Here is a 25116-nt window from a genome sequence, read left to right as displayed (position 1 = left end):
AGCTTTTCAGTGGTATGAGTGGCTTCTCAGGGGATGAAAGAGGAAAAAATTAAGGAGAGTGGAGGTCGTAGACTGCTGAGACTTGATTGTCTTTTCATTTTTAAAGTAGTAACTTTGAACCAGAGTGTCCATAGAATAAACACATCAACATGTTTTAAATCTCTTCCACTCCTTTGGAAAGATAATGTACAAAACCTGGCACTTTGATTATGGCCTGTGATGCTTTAGATCAAAGTTTTCATTTAAAAAAAAAATAGGAAAGAGGAAGTGGGTAGGTTCACTGGCAAAAATAGTTTACAAGAGGCCAGGCCACTTCACTTTTATTCCTAGCTCTCTCATTAAGTGTCTGACATGTACAGCACAATGTTTTGTGTGTCCTGACCTGGCTGTGAATTGTATACAGTAGTACTTCTTTTAGCAGCATCTCAAAGGAGATGCCATGAGATGTAAACAATAAAGTACTCGGAGATAGCTGGGTGGAAGAAAAAAGGTAAAATATGAAATAGAAAGCTGCCCCACGTTTTGTTTTTTAACCATGTATCACATAGTAAAATTTCCTACACATAAATTGTTCGTTTTCTCCTCCCCTCAAACCACTACAAGGTTTTGGAAGAGGAAGAATTGCTCTGTCCCAGACAAATGTCTTGAGAAGTTTGGAACAGGAAGAGCCCTTTGATCTTTCTCAGAAAAGCCAAGGGAAGGGAATCTCTTTTCATTCGGATGGCGAGAGTGCCAAGGGAAGTTCATGCCAGGAAGAAGAGGAAGACAACTGCTATGAGGCAGAGCAGTACAGCCCTGCCATGTACCACCACGACGACAACAAGCTGTACGCAGCTCAAGATCTGCCTGGCAAATCCGAGTGCATGATGAAGGACTTCCGAGAGTCCTACTGCAATGAGAAGGAAGAAGTGTTAAGTGAGGGAGGACTGGAGAGGAGAAAAGGAAATTCAGACAAACAGGAGAACCAAGAAGAGAGAGACCTTGTGACGAACAAAGAACACGTCAGCTTTAGATCCTTTGAAAAAGCCAGACTTGGCCACTCTCTCTCTGATTACTTGTATTTCAAGCACAGGAACAAGAGTTTGAAAGAATTGCTGGAAAGAAAAATGGAAAAACAAACAATGCTTATAGGCATTTAAAAAGGACATTTTAAAACAGATGGAAAATGGGAGCCAGATAGCTTTTAACATGAACTGTAATTTACCAAAGCCTGGAAGTTTGTAGCAGTCTTTAGAAATAAACAAGCGAAATTAATAAAAATAATTTAAGGTAAAACACATACATCCAAAGAACAAAGCAGTCCAAGGTCACCAAGGAATGCAATAGATATTGAACAATAACATTTTTATACTTATCCATTTGATGTATAAGCAGACAATGGAGTGGGTACAGAAGTTTATTTTCCTTTAACTGGGGATATTAACTTATATGCAATTTTCTAGTTATCAAAACCAGCATACTTTAGCGTTTGTTTTATTATCTGACTAAATATATATGAACACTTCTAACCATACATCTCAAAAAAAATCTGAAAATACTAACTATTTCACAGTATAAGCAAGAGTACTATTAAACATGGCGTGCATGAAAATTCTGTCAGTCTTACAACTAACACAGTCCAAATACTTTCATTTACTGAAGTGACTGGTAGCTAACTACTTACAATGAGAAATGGGAAACAAATTAGGATGAAATGCTAATGTCTTGTGAGATAGTGAAAGGCAGCTCTGTAAGGCTTTGAAAGGACTGTAATTTATTATGGCCACAGAAGCTTTTCCTCTGGCACAAGGCATGTTTGTGTTTCGCTATGTTTCAGTCAGTATGGGAGTATTCAGCTATTCTTCAAGCGAAATAGTATGGACTGTGTTGACATTTTGTTATACTGTCTGCTCAGGCCAATACACCTAATGAGCATCAGCAGCATGTAGCATTTGCAAGTCTTGCTGTAATTACACCTAAAGCAGTAAGAGTAATTTCATTGAGAAAGTTATTGAGTTATTGAGAAATTTTGCTGTTTATCTCTTCAGTTTATTTTGGCTAGCAAGGATGATTTTGAAATACAAAGGTCTAATCAGCTTTTATTTTAGAAGGTATGCCAGAAAAGAGCCCTTATGGAGCAAGCAGTACCTCATAGAGGAAAACTGGATTTGGATTTCTTATCAGAGTCAGAAATTTTCCCTTAACAACGTGGCTTGACCAGTAAGCTCCAGGCCTTTCAGAAGAATTCCACTTGCGCTGTTTTTCTGAGTCATTCCCAATTTTTCATCCTCTGATTCCCATACAATTATATGTTCATAACAAAGGTGCTAAAAGCACATTCCATTAAGCACATTCCACCAATTGCATGAATAGTTTGACCAGCACCTTGACTCCTGCATCTTCAAGATAAATGGCAAACCGACCCATACCATCCTATTGCTTATAAGGAACTACAGATTTAATAAGTCTTTTAATTAGTCCTATGTCATTCTGACATCCCATCTCAAAAGGTTAAAATCCACATATGTGGTGCACCTTTTTCAAATATTACTACCTTCTTAACTTACCTGTAAAGTTCTTGATTTTAAATACCTTGCTATCATGCTCTATATATAGCAAGTTATAATTCAATATAGTCATATACTTATGGCTTGCTAAGGCTAGAATCATGTAGCTGCAGCTCTCTGCCATTATAAGAAATGATTCACCTTACAGAACTAATGATTCTCACACCTACCAGTTAATCAGCGCTCACAGGGCAACATCCCATATTAATCATATAAAACTGGGTTTCTGTAGTCTGGGGTTGCAGAAGGTGGTTTCATTTTTCAGGGCTCAAACATGGCATGATAAAGATTCTGAATGAAGAGCAGAAAAAGCTGTTGATAGAAGAAGCCGTAACAAACAGATTAGTCTTCTATGTGTAATTAACTCTACAGCTGGTGTACGGACTTTTTTAAAACAAAAAGGGTATACCAAATTGAAGTGGAATGTAGGTCACTTTAGGCCTGGAATTACTGTTGTGTTTCAGAATGAGGTGTATTTCAGAGGTACCTAGCCATGTTTTTTCAGTGATGAACTATTTTATCATATACATGCAACTTCCTTGCTTCCACTGCAAGATAACTCCTCTTGAAAAAGGAGCTATCTATCTTTCAAGGTATACATTGTGGTCAAGCAGAAGAATCAGAAAATGTTTAGAGTAATGTGTGTAACCGCATTCTTTCTTAGACGAGAGGGGAAATGATCAGGTAGAAATTCAGCATGTTCTGGGATATTGTCTCTTAGAAATGGGAACAAGTCCTTCAGTTACCTTCTTGGCAATATCTTGTCTCTGTCAGACGAAAGCTCCTGTGTGGGAACGTACAGAGTGAAGAGCCGGGAGCCACTGACTCTTAGAAATGTCCCTCTCAAGGTGGTGGAGTTTCCAGCTGCGCATGATTCAAGATCAGTCCTCCACCTTTGCAGCTTTATTAGTTCCTATGTTAAGAGGAGTAAACAAGGAACCAGGAACCTTGTTGCAATTTTTAGAATGGTGACCATGCAGATGGGTGGAACTTAGCAAGCCCCTTCACTTTGCTGGTGGGTAAAGCAGAAGGGCATGCAGCCCTTCCATTGCAAAGCCCCGTTGTCTATGTATTGGAGAGTGTTATGGGACAGGTAGACAATCCCTATCAAGAAATGTGATTACATATTAACAGCTCCCAGTAGATAACTCATAACAACAAAAATGATGTCTACTGCAAGTATGCAGTCCAGAGTTCCCTTACAGACCTCGTAAGGGAAAATTGCCAGACGTGTCCTTAGGAAAGAAAATCACTGCAAACAGTTCTGGGTTGTCTGAATGGTTAACCCAAACACTTTCAACCACACTGTCACTGCAGCCAATTTATCCACTTCTACAATCCCACTTCTCATTGGAGCAAAAGCAACTGCCAACCACATACAGACAGGTGGAATAAGTGTGCAATGCTATTTGGGAATAATTTGTAATGTGAATCCCTTTTCTTGCATTCTTCCTAGAAAGCGGAGAATATTCCATTACAATGAGGCTTTGAGACTGTGCCCGGTCACATAGTCATACTAAGATAATCCACAAACGCTCAAGGCTAATTCGTGTCAGAATAGCAAAGAACCCACCTAAAACTGTAAGTCACCAGTCAGAGGAATTGCAAACAAAACTATTACTGAGATAAGGAGACAGTGCCAAGTGACCCAAGCAAAGAGATTAGGAGATGATAGTCCTCTCTACTGTAGAACATAATGCAGCTGGGTCTAAGAAACTTGTTACAAACAGTCCCCGAGGGACAAATCAAAAGTGAAATAACAGCCTTCATTGTGAAGCACCTTGCTTTTCAAACATAAGTTATTTTCACGCTATTTACATTGGCACCGTTTTGGGAACAGACAGTAACAGTCTTTGCTTTTTAATAGCTTTGAAAATGCTTTATAGAAAGTTGCTCTCATAATAAAGTTATTTCCCATTTTTAATTTTTGAGGAATTAGCTTCCTTGTTTTGCTTTGAATAGAGGCTCAGAAGTCCTGTAGACATATTCCTGTGTCGTGGACCTTGGGGATATATTTTTTTTTTTACTCCTTCCTAATCTATCTATCTTCTTCTTGCTATGTTGTGGAAAAAAACTTTATCTGTCACTTCTCTGCTATTTGGGTTTTCAGCTCCTGGTAGCACATGAAATTAAAGCCCAGTCTCCACAACCTCTATATTAAATCACATCCATACCTTTCCCTGCATATTATTTGAAGCCTAGCTTCATCCTCTTGGAGAGCATCCGAGCATATAAGGATGGCCGCAAACTGTGGTATACAACTGAGATGTTTTCCAAACTCATACAGTCTGAGATGTTTCAAGAAGCCATGCTGAGGAAAGGTAAATTGGCCACACCATCATGAGTCTGGGCAAGTGAAGGCACGTGGTTTGTTAAATCAGAGGGTTTTTTTCTGCTGTTAAGGGCAGCAGGGAGAATTCTGCAAGACACTGTACAGAACAGAGTAGGTGGATGAAAAGTTGGGTTAGTAAAATTTGAGGGTAAAGAACTACAACATATTTACTGAAAAAGTGAAGTCGTAGGTAACCCTGGAACAAGCTGTTCTGAGGCTGGCCACAAGAACTCAGCCATCGCCTTGTGAACCGGAGTTCTCCTGGCTGCTGGGCAGCCTCCAGTCTGTGAAGGCAAGGACAGGTGCTCTGTGTTCACCAGCTCAAAGGATAAAACTGTTTATGATGATATTATAGTATAATTTATCCTGTGCCACGTCCTATAAAACCAGATACTGGAAAGACCAAGTAATGCTACTCTACCCACCTCTTTACAACTCTGTGTTGATCTACTAGCTATTTTCTTATTTCTCTCTTCATATGGTGCTGCTGGACTCTGCTGTTATGAGTGTACAGTTAAGAATTAATATAAGTACTATATTTATTATTCCAAGAAGTTTTTAATAATTATTAACAGTTTTGAAAATAGGTCGTGTCTGCTTAGCTGAACAAGATGTAACAGAGCTAACATTTTGTACTCCTAACAGATTTTGCAAATAATGTGGTGTATATTTATTTCATATACAACACCAGGTTCCTATTTAAAGTCCCAACTCAAGAAATGGACCAACTATCTGTGAATATTTACTTTCTGGCTTTCTATCTCAATCATAAAAGCATGTATTATGTATTGTATTAAATTAAGCAAATAAATATGTACCGGAGAAGCTGCTGTACTTTGTATTGAAATGGATCTAGAGTTCTTGGCACTCTAGCTATTTTATATAGTAATGTAAATGGCTGGTCTGACAAGGTCATGCTTCACTCAGCACCACTGAAGAGCGGTCCTTGTAAAGGGAAGGTTAAATCAGTGGTGGAGGACTAGTTAGAAGACAAGGGCAGAAGAGCTACCAGGTCCTCTGAGGCATAGAGGTCACTTTATTATTACAGACTGCAGGGACGACATAAAGAATTCTCTGGAATGATTATGGTATTTGTTAACTTGGCCTCAGACAAGCTAAAAAAGGAAGAGGTAATCCTTATCTTAAAGATGTTTCAAAGGTCTGCATCATGTAAAAAGACAGGAAAAACCAACCAGACGTGTTATGAGATTGAAGAAAGTAGGAATACCTTTATAACTTAAGGAATAAGCAGAAGACTCTGAACTCAGAGGCTCAGAGTTTCTTTTTCTAATGGAAAGCATCAATTTAAGTGATGAGTAAACTCTTGGATTTGTTTGTTTTAATGAGATCCTGATGGAATTGGCATCATCAGACTTCACAGAGAACATTTTAAGCTGATTTTGAGCACAGAGAGAAAGCAACTGGAATGTTGGCTATTAAATAACTCAAGTAATAAAGAAAAACACAGATTCAGTTTCTAATTCTCAGAGGTATAAACCTTAAAAAGTGGAAGAAGAATTATTCAAAGACTAGAAATATATGTAAGAGTCTAAATGAAACAGAACTAAGTCTTTTTTGCTGTCCTGTTCTCTTATTTTCTTTTTTCCGTTCTGTTTTTGGTTGCAGGTAACAACCGCTATGACAATTATAAGCTACCTCTACATGAGGAGGAGGATGATATGCTGGGGACTGACCTAGTTCATTCCCATGTGACTCAGTATCAGTGAATCTCAAAGTTTCCCCTTTGCCAGTTGCAAAAATATAATACAGAAAAACATGTTTAGTCCTTTTCACAAATTTCCTTTTCATAGAATCATAGAACGGTTTGGGTTGGAAGGGATCTTAAAGACCATCTAGTTCCAACTCCCCTGCCATGGGCAGGGACACCAACCACTAGATCTGGTTGCTCAAAGCCCCATCCAGCTTGTCCTTGAACACTTCCAGGGATGGGGCATACACAACTTCTCTGGGCGACCTGTTCCAGTGCATCTCCACCCTCACAGTGAAAAATTTCTTTCTAATATCTAATCTAAATCTACCCTGCTTCAGTTTAAAACCATTACCCCTTATCCTATCACTACTCTACCTGATAAAAAGTCCCTCCCCATCTTTCCTGTAGGCCCCCTTTAGGTACTGGAAGGCTGCTATAAGGTCTCCCCAGAGCCTTCTCTTCTCCAGGCTGAACAACCCCAGCTCTCTCAGACTGTCCTCATAGGAGAAGTGCTCCAGCCCTCTGATCATCTTCGAGGCCCTCCTCTGGACTTGCTCCAACAGGTCCATGTCCCTCCTGTACTGAGGACTCCACAGCCAGATGCAGTACTCCAGGTGGGGTGTCAGGAGAGTGGAGTAGAGGGTTATTTTTGTTGAAAACTGAGCTATGCTCACTTATGTCTTCAAACAAGCAGAAATGAAGTAGAAGAGAAAGAGAGCCTCTCAGATGTTCCCAGGGGGCTTTTCTGTGCCTGTAGTGAAATTGCCCAGTATATCTAAAGTATTTTCATGGAGACAGCCAATTTAATATCAATGATACAACAAGAAGTGGTGAATCAATAGAAGGAAAACCAACCCTAGTTAGATAGAAATGATTTGGACTATCTCTGAGAAGATCAAGCTGCCGTCAAGTTAAAGTGTGTTAGACCTTCAACACATTAAAAATTCTTAGTTTAAGTAACACGGCTGCATATGTGACCTCTTGCCAAATTTGTCCCATTAATACACTTCTGTAGTTTGATACATAAATGTGTTTGCTGACTGGTTCATGATGGACAAATCTGACCTAAAAATGCATGCAAGATGTCAGTCATTTCAGCACTTGTAAATGATGAAACACTAAATAGGGGTCACTGCTAATGCTGTTCCCAGGTATGATATGATGTTGTGTTGAATCACACAATATAAATTTCCCTAGTGGTCCGCCTGCAATGAAAGTACAGTTGAACAGGCAACAGCTGCCACTTCGTGAGTAAGCCTTCTGGTGTTCTATCATTCTGTTTACCCTGTCTGAAAAAACACTGTATAACCAGTCCAATCGTATAAATGATTTAATTTGGATGGAGCCAGACACCATTCTCATTCAGTGAATTACTTCCTGGATTGAAAAATCTCTTGTGTGAGCATTTTTATTCAACAGGCCTCTGTCAATTTACATCAGTGGAGAATATTGGCTTGTGTTTTTGGAACTGGGATTGTCTGTTTGTACTGTACTGTTTTCAGTACTTAAGTACCCTTACAGTTCTGAATGGAAAATCCTTAAAGAATAAATTATGGTTGAGACACTAAATAACTAACTAAAATATGGGGTGCAGTAAAATGAGAATGATGGAGTTGTGTGAAAATAAGAAATGCATTTCTACCCTATGAAAAGCTATTATAAAATTAATGGAGATGGGAACAGTATAAAGATGACAGACAAAGTGTCACAGAAATATCTCTAAAAGAAATACAGTTTAGCAAGGTAAGTGCCAGATATAAACCCAGAAGAATATCTATCAATACAGAGTGATATCTTGCCAGGGAATTTTCTAGTTGCTTAATTATTTATAGACCTTGCCATTTTCTACTACAAGCTATAGGACTTTTCCAGAAACACTAACTCTTGTTCTATTTTGTTTCATAGGCCAAGATGTTTTTTAAAAATCAGTATATAAAGCATTTGTACAAGAGAGAGAATCAACTCTCTAGCCAGCCACATAAATATAATGAAAACTGACAACAATGGTGAAGTCTTGCTTGAAGAAAGTTACACTAAAATTGTAACAGAATTGTGCCTAGTGCAATGTATCTCAGAGGTTTATGAGAGCACCACCAAGACCAGACAGGTCCAAGATGGTAGAAGTCTGATAAATGCACACACAAACACTGCCTGGGAACTTAGAAAGAAACGTGATCTTACTCAAGGCAAAAAAGTTAAAAGCTCTCCCCTAATGAGAGTTTTTATTAAGCTGGGATTAACTGGAATGCAAGTTCTAAAAGGATTGTATGAGGCAGACTTCACATGAGCTATCAGTTGAGACTAGACACCAGCCAAACCTCTGCCACTATGAAATATTTCTGACAGAAATGTCTGAGGTTGCTTACGATAGCAGTAGCTTACACATGCTTCTTACCATTACTCTGCAGGAGGCAACGACCCCACCACCAACCAGCAGAAGGGATCGAGAGAGAGGATTGTGCAGATGTCACCCACTCCGGTGCAGTTAGTCCATTTTAATCATGTCATCCCCAGGTGTAGCAAACCTGCCTCATTTCACTCTGAAGGGGATGAGGCATGCTCTCGCAGCCTGTTCCACCCACTCTTCTGTAACACGCAGCTGTGGGACAAATACATTTTAAATAGCTGCATCCATTTCACTAATGAACAACTGATGAGGACATCCACTAACATGCCTGATTTCAGCAGTGACATTGGTGGGCCTTCTGCATTAATTGTATTAGCAGATCCAACCCCTGTGCAGCATGAAACCACCCAACTACTCATACCCTCTTGGATAATGTAGAGCTTTTTTCATTTCCACTGCCCCAGCAGTCTCATTGCGGGAGACCAATGACCCTGCGGATGGTTTGACCTGCTTCCGCAGTTTCTTACAATCACATGTTTCCAGGTTTATTTTCCCAGGGCTTTAGTTCTGCATTTTTAGGCTTCCATGTAGAACAAATTTGCGTGTAGATCCTATCATGCATGCTGAGGAGAATAAGTGCAAATGATTTCTTGCATGTGTTTTTGACAGATGGTGGCAAACTAGCAAATTATAATTTCTTACGCTTCTGCTTTTTTATTTTGTATATTTAAAAAATGTTTCTTCTTTTTCCATTTTACTTCTTCTGATTAACTCTTCAGGACCCTAGTGCATAGACCACTAATCAGCTTCCAACAGGGGACCCTAAGCGTTCAGGGTGACCTACTCTGAGACCACTGCTGCAGAGATATTTCCATCCTCTTCTTGTGAAATACCGAAAAGAAAGAAGAATACCCCAGTGTGATGGACAAGCAGATAGAATGACAGACCCAGGTGCACTTAGTATCATTTCCAAAAGCCAGCACCGTGAGTATGGCACGTTAGTCCTCACTTCTAAGCAAGATGCAGATTTAAACATTTTTAGATTAATTTAAAAAAACTATTTCAGTGTTTCAGACTTTGCTCTTTTCAGATTACAGACTGCATATGTGAGTAATAGCAGGCAGTGGGAACCTACAGAATCACTTATAGTGGACAAAGATCCTTAATCTCCCATTTATCTTTATATCCCATAAATGAACAGTCTAGTCAGCCAGAGTATATTTATAATGCACCCATTTCCATATGTGAGTTCTTTCAAATACACATGAAAAAGAATCCCTTTGGATTGACAGCTACTATAAAATCCTGTCAATCAGGTTATGACGGGTGGTCTCATCCCTTTCATATCATGCCAAAACAACAGCTTCATAAAGCAAACCTAGACTTGCTCTTGTTGAACAAATGTGCGTTTGTAAGTGCAAGGTTAAATATTCCTTTCTCAAAAATAACCCACCACCTTCTCTTTTCTGCAGCTCAAGCACCTCAATTACAGTGTTGTCAAAATGAGATGAGCATTTGCTTGTATACCAGAAGATTTTCCTCACTTCAATTTTTCGTTTTCAACTGTCTTCAACTTTCAACCTTAAAATCTCAACCTGAGTTGCTGTGAGCCATAGAAAAAAAGGTTAGGGGGGCAGGGAAAGACAGCATAATCATTTTGTATATACAGGTTGATATAAAATACAGGTAATCTTATCAATATTAAACACCTTCCAACCTGTATATTAAACATCCTTAAAATTTCTTTGTTTTTAGAGCTTCTCTATGATGTTAGCATGAAGACGAGGCCTAGTTACCCAGCAAGTAGAAAGCTGTTGTACACCGTTCAAACCAGAAAACCCTCCAAAAACATTTAATTATGTAACTTTTCAAGCCTTACTCTGCAGTTCTTTTGCTATATTGTACTTTCATATTACTGACCCACCTGCCATTTTCTGCATCAGTTATGCAGGAGCATGCTTGGAGGAAAGGTTATCAGAGCAACCACATCTGCCTCACCCTGCAGCCCTGTCCTCTCCAGCCAAGGTGTCTCCTTGTCTGGTACCTCCTGATCACTGCATTTTACAAACGAGTTACTGAGCAAAATCTTTCCAGCTTGGTCTTGTGGGATGTAAACCATTGCAATCGCTTTTACAGGAGAGATGCAAGGCTTTTCCCCACCATGTTAGAGGCTGACAAGCTCCAAACAGACCCAACAGCTCCGAGGACCAAAGCTGCCACACCACAGCTCACAGGGTTACCCAGAGTCCCACAGAGAGGTTGGGGCACTGGGGTCAGCCTCCCACTGGTGGGACACAGGGATGCAAAAGGTGTACAAATACGGACTACGCTATGTCCGTGCATCACCACTACCATCAGTAACCACTTATACTTCCTCCCATAAACCTCAATCAGAGTGGATGTGAGAGACAGGGTCTTGTTTTAACCTGCTCTGTGCATTGGCAGAAATTATTTCAAGAAACGTGCCTTTGAGAAGAATATGAATGCTCTTGGGAGCAGCCAGCTTTGTTGAAAACCAGCCCCAGAGCCCATCGGGGGAGAACCATCCAGTCACAACTAAGACGCAGTTGGGTATTTCACTTCTTCTAGCTTCTCCCTACACTTGGTCTTACCTCCATTTTCTGAGGTTGTTCACCACTGCAGGGTACAAGCCCTTTTCATAGCACTCCAGAAAACAAGGATCGCCAATCCTTACGCTCCTCTTCTCATTTTTTTCTTTGTTGCAGGTTTTCAACACTTTTAAAGCAAATTTACATATCAAAACCTCAGTTTTTCCTCCAAGCACTGGAGAAACAGGCCTTCTTCCCTCCAGACTCCCTGATGGCCTCTGCCCACCTCACTGCTTCCACTGATGAATCTCCATCACTGAGTGGGTGAGCTCACTTGGTTTCCACACTGATGGAGGTGCTTGAACCCATTCCTCTTCTGGCCAGAACCCTCCTCCCACACCATCTCTACCTTGTCTTCTGCTAACTTTTGGGTGTTTGACTTTACATCTGAATAATGTTCTGTTAGGGTATACATTTTGTAATTATGGAGCTCTCCTTTGTGAGAGGAGGAATAGCATCACTGGCCTTAAATGCCATCAGACTGTGCTCCGTGTCTTTTCTAGCAATCTTTTTGTCCCCTCTACTCCTTATTTCCTTGTTTTTCATTCTGTCCTCTAGGCAGATGCAACTAGCACATCCTCTCTTCAGGTGGGAGGCAGTAGGTGGTTATATTAGTCAGACTATAAGACCAAATGCAAATACAGAGCAAAACTGTATGCTGCCCTAACTGTGCAGCAGAAGCACACATTAAGGTTCACTGTGTAAGAAAGTGAGAGTAGCTTCATATTTATGGCAGATGCGTTTGCACTCTCTACCACTAAACAAAAGTTTTAATTCTCTCGTCTTTAGCCATCTCGGGGGTGTTGTTTTTAAAAGTGTAAATTTAAAACCATGACCCACAGGAAAGCTGAATTGACTTTCAGAGCTGACTTTCACTTTAGCACAAACCAATTGTAATAGAAATGAGAGTACAGAGGTCTTCATGGAGCCAGTTCAGCATGTATGAACTGCATCCCAGGTCTGTCCCGTCTTTAACAAGCAGCAGATTGGGCCTGACAGCCAGAACAGCGGTTGCCTTATCCACTGGTGATGGCAATATCAACCTGAACTGTGTGCCCATAGGCAGGGCATACATGCAGAACTTGCAGATCAACGTAGTCCACCACATAGCTTAATTGGAAAACAACTTTAGCTGTCAGTTGAATCTGCTGCCTGATGCTTACTGTTTCAGCCATTAACTGAGGAAGGGATGTACCTAAAACAGGTGCCACTAGACCTTTCAACTTTTTGAATGTCTGACCAGCTGCCAGTTGGCTATTTACAGTAGAAGATAAAACAATGTTTCTGACAGCCAAACTTCCTTTGCTCTCTCTTCCCCCTCCCATGGCTGAGCAGACTCTGATCTGAAAATGCCCCTGTGCCGGTGTCTGACTAGACAGCATTACCCTGCTAAAGTGCGAACCTGACCCAGTTTGACTTGGCTGTTCAATTTTGAATGGCACACAGCCAACCTGCTACCAGTTGGGTTATTCATGCTGCAATAGGAAGCAATCTTCCTGACATGCAAACTTCCTTCTTCTTCTGCCTGAGCAGCAGTGCAGGCAGTCAAAGATGCTGAGATAGATAAAGAACAATTTGACCCTGTAAAGAAATGGGTCTTGACCCTAGGCTGTACTTCAGCTTCATTGTGCCAGCCAGCAGCAAAAAACATCACCCATGGCAGATCCTGGAAAGGCAGAAAGGAGTTCTTGCAATAAAGAACTGCTGTTACAGCTCCTACAGCAGCACTTACCCCATATTAAGATGCAAATATGTGATTTGGAAATCCTTGGTAAATAAAATGGGCCATTGGACGTGCTAATCTAATTTGGAATTCAAGGTGCTACTGTGGAGTTTGATTACATTCATCTTGCTGTCAAGAATGCTAACGTATTAGAAAGGACTTCACCATCTGTGGGTTAAACTGGTGATATGAGATCACTTTCTTCCCCCCCCTTTCCGTTTTCATGGAAACTCTTAATCCTATTAAAAAAAAAAAAAAGTCTACCTTAGCCTGCAATGGGTTTTGTTAGTCTGGTCATTTGAGCTGATGCACAATATTCTTCCTGGGGAACAGCAAGTTAGAAGAACTATCTGTCCCATCCAAGAACACCAGGGCACCAATACAAGCCATGTGTTTGTATAAGGCTCTCCTTAGCTCCTTATCTGAAGGGGAAGAAGACACTTGGAATAGCTAGAGGAAAGAAATGGGGAGCCTATATTTTAGTTTCCAACTGAAACAAAGATCTTCTGTTACTGCTCATACCCTCACACTCTCATAATTTTCACTCGTTTTCACCGTTTGTTACACTGTTGTATCATGGCTGTAGCTGTGGGACTGGTTTATGCTCCAACCTTGACAGCAACCTGGTAGATGTTGGAGATCTGCCAGACTGTTCAGTTGAGTAACTGGAAATCAAAGTCAGTGAAAAGAAAGTGTTTAGGGAAATTAAAATCACTTCAAGTTCATTAATACCCAGCTGTAGGCTCTGTGATGTACAATGTAGTTTTCTAAGCCAGAGAGACAAAAAATCCACAGCAGGAATAAAGAGTATTCATGGTAGAATATCATGCTTCAGGCACAATAATGTCCCCTCCAAGCTGCTTCATCATTGTGACCGTGGTGTTTTTGAGTCAGGTCCCCATGAGCATCTTTCACCTCTTACTGGTCATTTGCACTAGCTTCCCAGAAGAATGAGACGTGAGCTCAATCAAGGGGTGTTCACACAAAGCTGCTGTATCACAAAGGAGGATGTAGGTTCACATTTACTGAAAACAGTGCAGGCCAGCACCCAGGGTGGGAGTGTTGATCTGCTTGAGGGTAGGAAGGCTCTACAGAGGGATCTGGACAGGTTGGATTGATGGGCCGAGGCCAACAGTGTGAGGTTCAACAAGACTGAGTATCTGGTCCTGCACTTGGGTCACAACAACCCCATGCAGTGCTACAGGCTTGGGGAAGAGTGGCTGGAAAGCTGCCTGGCGGAGAAGGATGTGGGGGTATTTGTTGACAGGCAGCTGAATATGATCCAGCAGTGTGCCCAGGTGTCCAAGAAGGCCAACAGCTTCCTGGCTTATATCAGGAACAGTGTGGTGAGTAGGACTAGAGAAGTGATTGTCCCCCTGTACTCGGCACTGGTGAGGCCTCACCTGGAATACTGTGTCCAGTTTTGGACCCCTCACCACAAAAAAGGCATTGAGGTCCTGAGATGGGTCCAGAGAAGGACATCAAAGCTGGTGAAGGGTCTAGAGCACAAGTTGTATGAGGAGCAACTGAGGGAACTGGGTTTGTTCAACCTGGAGAAAGGGAGGCTGAGGGAAGACCTTATCGCTCTCTACAACTACCTGAAAGGAGGTTGTAGCGAAGTGGGTTTCAGTCTCTTCTCCCAAGTAACAAGTGATAGGGTCATAGGAAATGGTCTCAAGTTGCACCAGGGAAGGTTTAGGATGGATGTCAGGAAAAATTTCTTCATTGAAAGTGTTGTCAAGCATTGGAAGGGAATGCTGCCCAGGGTAGTGGTGGTATCACCATCCCCAGAGGTATTTAAAAGACATGTAGATGTGGTGCTTAAGGACATGGTTTAGTGATGGACTTGGCAGTGCCAGGTTTACAGATGAACTCGTTGATCTTAAAGGTCTTTTCCAACCACAATGATTCTGTGATTCTATGGCTTTCTAGAGGGGTGCTCCACATTGCCAGGGAGTAGTGCAGGGAAAGATAATAGTGACTTCTTCTGTTGTTTACATCAATGCACAATATGCAAGGAGAAAAAACAAGTAGTGTTTAGATTCATGACTTGACCATTTTTTTCTGCCAAAGATCAATACCCACTTGTAGCTGTGCAGAAGAAGCTGGGGAATTGAGTTAGCAAAGGCAGCATATTTCAGAAAAACAGTAGCTATGAACCAAATATCAAGTACCCCAGGCATATAATTCTGCTTTCAGCCGAGTCTTTTGATGTAAAACAAGTTAAATCTGGAGAGTTTGATATTTGGGGTGTGTGTTGCTCTCTATTTACAAAGAAAGTATACAGAATTCTGTCTCTTTGAATACAGTGGGGACAAACAACAGGAGGCGGTTTCTTTGTTCAGAAAATCAAATCTGTTTTAAGCCAGCATTCTGTCCAAAATTAGATCTTTCTCTCCCTCTTTGGATTTCTTCCAGGGCCATGCTGCTGGTACTTCCTTGGCTGGCCCTGACTCTTTTTTGACTGCATTTTTGTGAGGCTCACTTCACACTCACACATTTGCAGCTTTATGATCTTGTCTGAACCCATTGTCTGTGTTTGTGAAATGTCCCGAGAAAGCTTTTTCACTAGTACAGTCCAGGCTTTCCTTAGCACCTTACTGGTCTTTGATTTGGGTACCAGTTTCTACTGTTTCATTTGTTGCCAAGCAGTAGGGTATTTATTTTCTCAGTGAAGTTATATGGGAGTCTACTAGCCAGCTACACTGAGGTTTGAGGTCACCAATATGTCAAAATTATGAACCCTGACAGCTACCAGCATCTTCCAGCCTAGAAGTATTGTATTTATTAAAAAAACCAAAACAAACAAGTTAGAATAAGCAGGAATTCATCTGTCAGGTTGACAACATCATCATAATTGGGTAGATGAATCTGAATTATGTAAAGGTGTGAATTTAAAGTGGAGCATTCTTACAGCTTTAGATTTAAGTGCTAAGGTAGCACGAATTTGGTTTGATTAAATTCCCTTTGAATTTTAATTAAGTTACATAAAAATTTAATTCTTAAAAACAGTATACAAGAAGGAATTAAATGAAGCTTACCTAATCTACTTTAAAATTAATTTGGTTTCACATCCCTGAGGGTCACCTTGCATGTCTAAAACATAAATATTACTTTCCTGAGTCCTTTCATGACACGCATGAAAATGAAATATGGCTGGTCAGCATAGTATTAATATATACTGACATGCTTGAAGCAGTATGTAATAGGCATTCAGCATTGTTCTGAAAAATAACTCCAGCTGATGATATACAAAACAGAAGGGTATAACAATGCGATCCCTCTGCCAAATTTGCTCTTAGCAGCAGCGGTTGTTAGATGTGACTCACGAACATTGATTTAGTAAAAGCTTTCTGCTTGAGATTGTGACATATCCCTAGCTAGTCCAGTTTAGGAATCAAAGAGGAGATTTGATTTAATTCTTCAGTGGGAAAGGGGCATGAGAAAGCTGTTTGGATGATCCTAAAGCTGGCTGAAATCCACTTTAATGAGAGTGGCAGTTTGATAGTTGTTTTATTGTTTGTGCCACTGAAAACTAATTTTACACATTGCCTTAGAAAAATGCTTTCCAAGCTCAAGCTGTTGTAGGATGCCCTTTTAGCAAATGGAGGGCAGTAATTGTCTCAGCCTCCAAATCTGCTTTCCCTGTTCTTGTGAATCACCAACACAGAAAACAAAGACACTTATATCTCTTTCTCTGCTGGCTATGCAAGGAGACTGGTTTGCTAGTGAGGAGCCAACTTACCTGGAGAAAGGTAAGTAGCATATATATCAACTTCTTCTCCCCACAATGTTTCAGTATAAATCAAATCTAAGTCACATGTAACACCAGAGTGGTGATGAGCTAGGGATGGCACGAACCATAAGCTAGCAGGTGCTCAGAAACCTTTACAAGCACAACTTAACATTCTTTAGGTAATATCACCTGACAACATCAAATAACTTTTTTTTTTTTCCAGAATAGATTCCAAAATGCAATCTGAATCTTTTCTGAAGTAAATCCCTTTCTGACTTCAGAATTTTTCAATACAGCTTTGCAGGAGAGAAATAGGTTGCTCTGAAACAACTTTTTTTTTCTGACAGAAGTTACTCAGAAAGTGTTTCTGAACTGTAGCCACTCCTGAGCTTATAAAAACTTCAACTGTTCTCTAAAACTTGAAAGCTGTGATGGTTACATGTGCAGTACTGTGTTCCTTTGACTTTTCCCCTTCCTTCGAAATGTAAACCCATGACAGATCCATCTATTTGTTTATCTTTCACAGTACAGAGCCATGCACATGTCTTGTCCTATACAAATGATTAATAGTGTCATGACTTTTTAGCCACTGACTATGAAGAAACACTTTGCTTCTTACCCTCTGCTTCATAATTTGAAGTCTCCCACCCCCATCCATGACACACAGGCCTGTCATTCTCTTTCACTGTCATTTCCTTCTATTTTATCTAAGTGTTTCAGAGTTTTCCCCAGGAAATTCTTTTCTATTCATTTTTAGTGTTTTTAAGGGAGCAAACAAGATGAAAGCTTAAGGAAAAAAAATGTTGTCTTTCTTGACATTGTAAATATAGCTGATGTTTCCCTTTTTGTAGCTGTGTGGGATGCAATCTGAAAACTGTTAAGGTAAATAGCAGTTAGTAAGGTCTTCATTTTACAGCACAGCAGACACTGCTGAAACTGAGTATCTTTCTAAATCAGTTAAAAAGCAACACAAAGTCAGTGCAATGGAATAAGATATTTCAGTAGATATCTAAACCCTAATTGCTCCTCTCCACAGCAAGACGTGTTAAACGTTTAACTATTTGTTGGATTTTATTAGTGGTTTTAAAGCCGTGAATATAACTTGTTTATCTTCTTATGGTGAACTTGATTACCTTACAGTGTAAACCAGGAATAAGTCATTTGAAGTCCAGTTGTTCTCACATGGGAAGTTGCCAGTCAGGCTCTGGTAAAGGAGATGAGACTAGTTTCCATTTCTCTAGCTACTTTGTGCAATAAGCAACATGCAGAAGACAAAATGACTCTCCACACTTTTTACTGGCACCAACAGCCACTATGCAGACAACTTTCTGAACGTTGTCTTCCAAAATCCCCATCTGATAGCATAACTGAATAGTACAGCATGGTGAAAAAAGAGATAATCCTGTAATAATTAGGATTTCCTCCATTTTCAGTTAGGTCTTCTTAAAATCTGGTAATCTAACAATTAGGAAAAACTGAGAGAGGAATTCCCCTTGTCACCACGGAAGTTACAACTTGTCTGACTGACAAAGGAAAATAGACTACTTGTATTAATAACTTCAGCAGCAGAAGACTACAGAAGTTTTATAGAACTGGAAAATCACAGGACAGCCAAGGTTGGAAGGGACTTCTGGAGGTCATCAAGTCCAACTTCTTGTTCAAAATAGGTCCAGCTAGATCAGATGGTTCAGGACATTGACCAGTTGAGTTTTGAGTATCTCCCAAACATCGAGACTCCACAGACTCTTAGGGAAACCTGTTCCAGTGCAATGGAAATTTTCCAATGCAAATTGTTCCTTATTCCCATGTTCTGATTTGTGCCTTTTGTCTCCAGTCCTGTCACTGTGCACTTCCAGGAAGAGTCTGGCTCTATCTTCTCTATATCTTACCACGAGGCAGTTGCAGATAGCACATAAATATTCTCTGCAAAGTTAATTCCCAGCCACTTATCCCACTCTTTGTAGAGTTGCAGGAGGTTATTCTCTACCAGGACTTTGGACTTGCCCTTGTTAAACTTTCTGAAGCTCCTGCCACCCCATTTCTACAGCCTGTTGAGAATATCAGGTTCCTCTCAGAGTGCCCTCCAACATATCTACCATTTCATGGCTTGGTATCATTGGTAGGCTTGCTGAGGATGAACTTTCTATCATCCGGGTCATTAGCAGAGATGTTAAACAGCATGGGTCTCAGTATCTGTCCCTGAGGGACACAGTGAGTAACCAGCCAACAGCTGGACTTAGTACTGTATTCATGGTCCCACAACCCCTTGAACCCAGCAATCCTACTGATTTCCCACCTACTTGACCATCTGAGTATCAAATCCCTAGCTCACCAATTTGAGTACTAGGATACTACGTGAGATCCTGTCAAAAGCCTTGCAAAGTGTGGTGCAGTCATCTCATCACAGGTTTCATGGCAGTGACCTTTGAGCTGCTGAAGATTCATATTGATTTATTGATTTTTGTCTGTTTCTTTTCGGCCAGTAGTTTTGACCTTGCTATTTATACTTGGTTAAATCTTCTGATTTCTGTTGTGCAGTTGACCTGCTACTGTATAGAAAGTCATGTTGAAAGATCATGTCGAATGAGAGGAGGGAGGAGCAGGAACCTATGAGAACACACCTGCACTGTCTTATGGCTCCTCCTAAGTGGTACAATACAGTCACATTTGAAAGAGATTTTTCAATCAGAATGCTATTTTTCACTACTGTCTGGGATCCCTAGCAGGACGAAGCCAGAAGGGAAGGCATTATGTGCTCTCCTCCTCTGAAAAGAAAGAAAATTATGTATTGTGCTTGCAGAGCCAAGACATATCATAGAAGATGTAATTTGTTCCTTGCTGATAGACAACACTTTGCAAAGACACCATTCAGAAAATAAGTCTTTGATTTCAGCTGAAATATAATATACTTCAACCACAAAGAAAACCTCTACTGATTTCAAGGAATTCCATGATTTGGCCACAAAAAAAGTTCATTCTTCTTCACAGAAGACAGAAAATCCTTGGGAGAATATTTAATCAAAAATTTAGTTTTCTGCCAAAGAGCAGTTTAGCTAGGAAATATTTCCAATCTGTCAGCTAAGGCTAGGTGTGGTGAGTCACTGGAACCTAACTGAAAATTAAGTTCTGTCACTTAACAGTAAAGATAGAACTAATGACACTTACGTACACTTTGTAAACTGCCCCAAGTCACCTAATAATAAAATGCCTGCCTGCAAGACACTGTTAAAATTTTTGTTGAAATTATTCACAAGAACATTTCAAGTATATGTTTGAATATCCAATGTAAATTATTAGTATTACAAAACACATAGAACAGTGTGGATAGTGCATTTTTTTCCTTACAAGATTCCTAAAATGGTGGAGGGCCACACAGATTTACTAATGTTAACTATAGTTGTGTGATATTAGGGGGACCAAGTAAAATAATTGCCCCATATCTCTGATTCATCAGACCTCAGAACTGTTTTCCCTGTCTCCAGCATACATGTGACCCTGTAAATCCCTGACGTGCTCTAACAAATGTCCATTGCATTCTTTCTCAGGATATTGTAGTTACTTCCTTGTAGCTTGCGGTAAAAGTAATAGAATAGTAGCTCATGTATCATTATACTTGCATGACATCAGTTCTTGCAAATATCTTCTTAGCACATATCCAAGTGGTTCCCATTTAAATTAGTGTAAACATTTTGTGCTATTGAATTAGAAGTCACTTAATTTTGCACTTGCCCCTTCCTCAGTTTAAATAATACACACATATTTCTCCTTCCTGCTATTGTTCTCCCATATAGGAAAAGTAAGAAGATCCAGAGTGTGCAACTTGTAAAGGAAACTACATTAATGTATATTGGAAAATCACGTTAATAATAAATGCATTAGCAAGTGCCCAAGTTTGCTATAGAAAAAATCCAACCCCCATTATCAAAGGCATTTTTCCATAAATTACAGTTATCTATTCTTCTTTGCATGTAGTCTACATCAAATTTCTATTTCATCCAATGGGAATACTCTTGTTTACTTTCTCCAGCACTAACAAAATTTAAGGCACTGGGCCAACAGGTAGCTCAAAAGTTTCAAGAAGGAAAAGTGGAAGAAGCCCATACACTGGTATGTCTGGGAAAGGACTGGCTAAGAGCACTTTTCCTGCACATCAGGCAAACCTGGCTGATGTGCTGGTCTACTGCAGGAGGACTATAGCCAGCAGGTCAAGGAAATTTTTTATCACACACTATTCTGTGCTGGTGAGGCTGACTGGAATATTGCCTCCAGTTTTACTCATCTCCCTTCTGGAAGGATGTGGACAAAATAGAAAGGGTCCAGTGGAGGGTTACCAACAGGACCCGGGACCTACAGCATATGTGCTGTGAAGAAAGGCTGAAGGATTTACTTAACCTAGGTAAAAGAAGGTTAAGGGGTGATCTAACAGCTACCTATCACGACTTGGAGAATAGTTACAAAGACGACAGACCAATTCTTGGTAGTGCTAGATGATGTAATAGAGATGGTGACCAGAAATTGTGGTTTGGGAGGTTCATGTTGTACATTAGGGGTGTTAGAAAACATGGTTTTGCTAGCTGGGAGGACTCCAGTATCTGTCTAGAAGAGCTGCAGGTTCCACACAACACCACTCTTCATAGCTGATTATCTTAAATATTTAGCAAAAATAATGTTTTCATACCATGAGGTAAGATCTCAGAGAGAGCATAGGGAGCACCATTCCTTCAGTGATGAAACTTTCACAACTACAGTGACATATGAAGGTCTATTTTCAGTCCTCCTGCAGAGACAAGGGGCAAGCACAGGGAACTCTGACTTTCTGATTTCGCTTTTAACAAAGTTAAGTTTCAGTTGTGTTCACTGCAATGTGTTGGTGCAGCATGTGGGCATTTCTTCAGACATTTCAGGAGTTTTTCTAAATATCACAGAATGATAGGGGTTGGAAGGGACGTCTGGAGATCATCTAAGTCCGACCCCCCTGCCAGAGCAGGGTCACCTAGAGCAGGTTGCACAGGAACGCGTCCAGGCGGGTTTTGAATATCTCCAGAGAAGGAGACTCCACCACCTCTCTGGGAAGCCTGTTCCAGTGCTCTGCCACCCTCAAAGTGAAGAAGTTCCTCCTCATGTTTAGATGGAACTTCCTATGGTCAAGTTTGTGCCCATTATCTCTTTTCCTGTCGCTGGGCACCACTGAAAAAAGCCTGGCCCCATCCTCCTGACACCCACCCTTTAAGTATTTATAAGCGTTCATAAGATCCCCTCTCAGTCGTCTTTTTTCCAGACTAAAAAGACCCAAATCCTTCAGCCTTTCTTCATAAGAGAGGTGTTCCATTCCCCTAATATAAATATAGTGTTGTTCAGGTATACTAGACTTCTCGCTACTGAGAGCCATGGATACCAAACTTGGGGTAGCAATGCAAAACAGCATAACGCATATTCAGAATCGAAACGTTCATCATGTTTAGTAATTATGATGGGGTATTTGTTTCTTATTTAGCAATTTGGTAATGTCTCTACTGTGAGTCAAGAGTAGAAAATATCTTTTAATTGTTCTTTTATGTTAGAGGTGGATGGATGAAGGTCATTGTGACCTCCAGGGCTTCTTTAAAACCATACACAAATAACTTTAGCATTATTCTGTATTTCCATTACTTTTTGAAACCATTCCGAAGATGCAATCACTTTGACAGAATTACAGTTTGTGAAGTTCTTGAGACTTAGCTTCTCATGCTGAAAATGATAGAGGGCATATTTTTATTTTATCTGTGTCACAGTAAGACAAATTTTAATTCTGTGAACAAAACCTTTTGCACAACAAGGTGTTTCCTCTATGTTATCTCTTCTGATAGCTAAAACTAAGGTCATAGTCAAAAGAAGTTGCAAAAACAGTGGTGGAGTTGAAGCAGAACATCTTTTAAGTACATGCAGTACAGACAGTAGATGTCTGTTCTATGTAATACCAGCAAATGGAGTACAGAATTCAGCAGGTGTGTAATATGAATCAAAAGTCATATCTACTTGCAAAAAATCGCTAAGAGAAATTTTGTCTTACAGATGTTGAACGCAGAACAGAACTATGTTGAAAATACCTAAGATATTGTAAGTAGTTGGACTTTGGTAAACAGTGCTTATGGGGTCAATGACAAACTTGCAGTTGTCCTCCTAATACATCAGAAATATTAATTATGTACTTATTACATCCACAGTATGTAAAGGATTTATTTTATTTATGTGTCACACACAATGGACTCAGTAAATTTTAAGTACCTATTGCCTAGGTGACACATTATCTCCTAGTAATAAATTATTTTTCTCTGTAGTATATGAACAGATTTTGTTTTGTAGAATAGCCAGCATAATTAATAGTTGCTATCTGGATCCTCAGCTGCAGAAGATTTCTCCTATGTAAACAGAATTTTCTTGAGCTTGTCGCTCTATTTTTGACATACAGGATTTTGAGATAGAGCTCTTTTTGCAATGCTTGAACAGCTCTTGCTTTATCTTGCCTTCATTTGCCTTCTGCTGCTGCTGATTCAGCATGATGATATCTGTATTACCAGCTTTGATTCCAGCCGTAAATGCTCTGTGAGCTGATCTCACATTATTTCATCTAACATGCTTCAAAGTGCACGTGCAACTATCTGGTCCCATGAAACAGCAAAATACTGTTCTGTCTATTTGCCCAGTTTCTGTCCATGCTGCTGAAATTTATAGCCTGCAAGTACAATATATAGTTTACGCACACAAAAAGTTGTTCTGTGCCAGAAGAGCGGTATCACATTCACCATTAGCGAGAGGAAGTGCACAAAGCACCAGCTGGCTTTCAATGGAGTATGCAAGCAGAACATTTTCTTTTCTCAGAAAGCCCTTTGGCCTTACTAGCTTTCAAACATTTGAGTCCATCAGTAAAAATCATTGCAGTCTCGCTCTACCTTCAGGAACACAACTTCGATCGGTCCAGAGGTAGCAAGACATCTTCACCACCATTGTGCTGTAGAAATGGTGGATTTGGAGTCTCAGTTTATTCTATAAATGTAAAGGAACCAGAAACACTTGAGAAAGGCTGCAGTTACAGGCAACAGCAACAGTTGTGAGATGCAGAAAGAAAGATCTGTCTATAACAAAGGTAAAGGTCCCTGCCTCCTGTCTTACCTGGCAGAGCATGAGGTGCGTGCTCTGTGGTAACAGTGCCGCACCAGAGAAAAACAAAATCATGCACATAGATAAAAATCAATACAAGGAGAATGGCTTCCTTGCAGGCCAGGGCATACTGAAATAACCTTACTGACGATGAGGCATAAATCTTACGAAAAATGTGGGGTTTATTCACTTACAAGAAGAAGAAATATGATTAATTTAACTTTGTGAAATAAATTGCAAACATACTGTGGGTTTTTCTATACTTTTGGACTGAGTTTGTCTCTATTACTCAAAAAGGCACATTTTAAGAATGTCTGATAGTGTCAGTTTTATACCTTCATTTTTTCCCTTCAGGTCATTTAAGGAAACAGGAAGCATTCTCACTCATTATGTTCTGCTTATTGTTTAAACAACAGCATTCTCTGAGCTGCCCTTTTAACCACATTTACACAGTCTACAGACTGGGTGCTGAAGTAAAGTGACACACAACAATTTATACCAGTGGAGGTCTGGCTTCTATATTTTCTTGAGCTTCTACAGAGGCCCAGGAACTTCACATATCTGAATGAAGCCTATTGGGATGCTGTAATACAAAAGTAGTTCAGTTCCAAGGTAAGCTATGTTTTACAGAAACATTCAAACACCTTGGGTTTTATGAAATTTTCAGGCTAATGATGCTGGAATTTAAAACCTGTCAAGATTTCAGGATCTTAGGATTTGCAAAGGGTGTAGGAAAATTACAAGATCACACCGCTTCCCATCATCCTCTGGCACCTCTATTTCTGGCACAAGGAAGAGCTTTGGAAGTAAAACAGCTTGGTTAAGAACACTTACTGTGGGCATGTGACTTGACTGCCAGGAGCTATCAATTTATTTCACAGCTGGAAGTCACCTAGATACTGTACAGCTACCAGCCAAAACTGTCAACAACACTTTTACGAAAGGCGAGCAGTCTGGGGTGCCTCATTTCTGGGA

At 40.2% G+C, this 25116-nt stretch overlaps 1 protein-coding gene across 1 annotated transcript in view; it reads left to right on the top strand.

Annotated features, from left to right (window-relative positions):
• ZNF366 (zinc finger protein 366) overlaps positions 1-5703 on the top strand; it is a 35315-nt gene extending 29612 nt beyond the window's left edge. The window contains exon 6 of the mRNA XM_063320487.1: positions 604-5703. Coding sequence (XP_063176557.1) covers positions 604-1139 — 536 coding nt within the window. The 3' untranslated portion in view covers positions 1140-5703. The remainder of the gene's footprint in view (positions 1-603) is intronic.
• The last annotated feature ends 19413 nt before the right edge of the window (positions 5704-25116 follow it).

The sequence above is a fragment of the Chroicocephalus ridibundus genome, chromosome Z (genome assembly GCF_963924245.1).
Source record: "Chroicocephalus ridibundus chromosome Z, bChrRid1.1, whole genome shotgun sequence".
NCBI lineage: Eukaryota > Metazoa > Chordata > Aves > Charadriiformes > Laridae > Chroicocephalus > Chroicocephalus ridibundus.
Note: the sequence above shows the minus strand (reverse complement) of the source record. Positions and strands in the feature narration are given on the sequence as shown.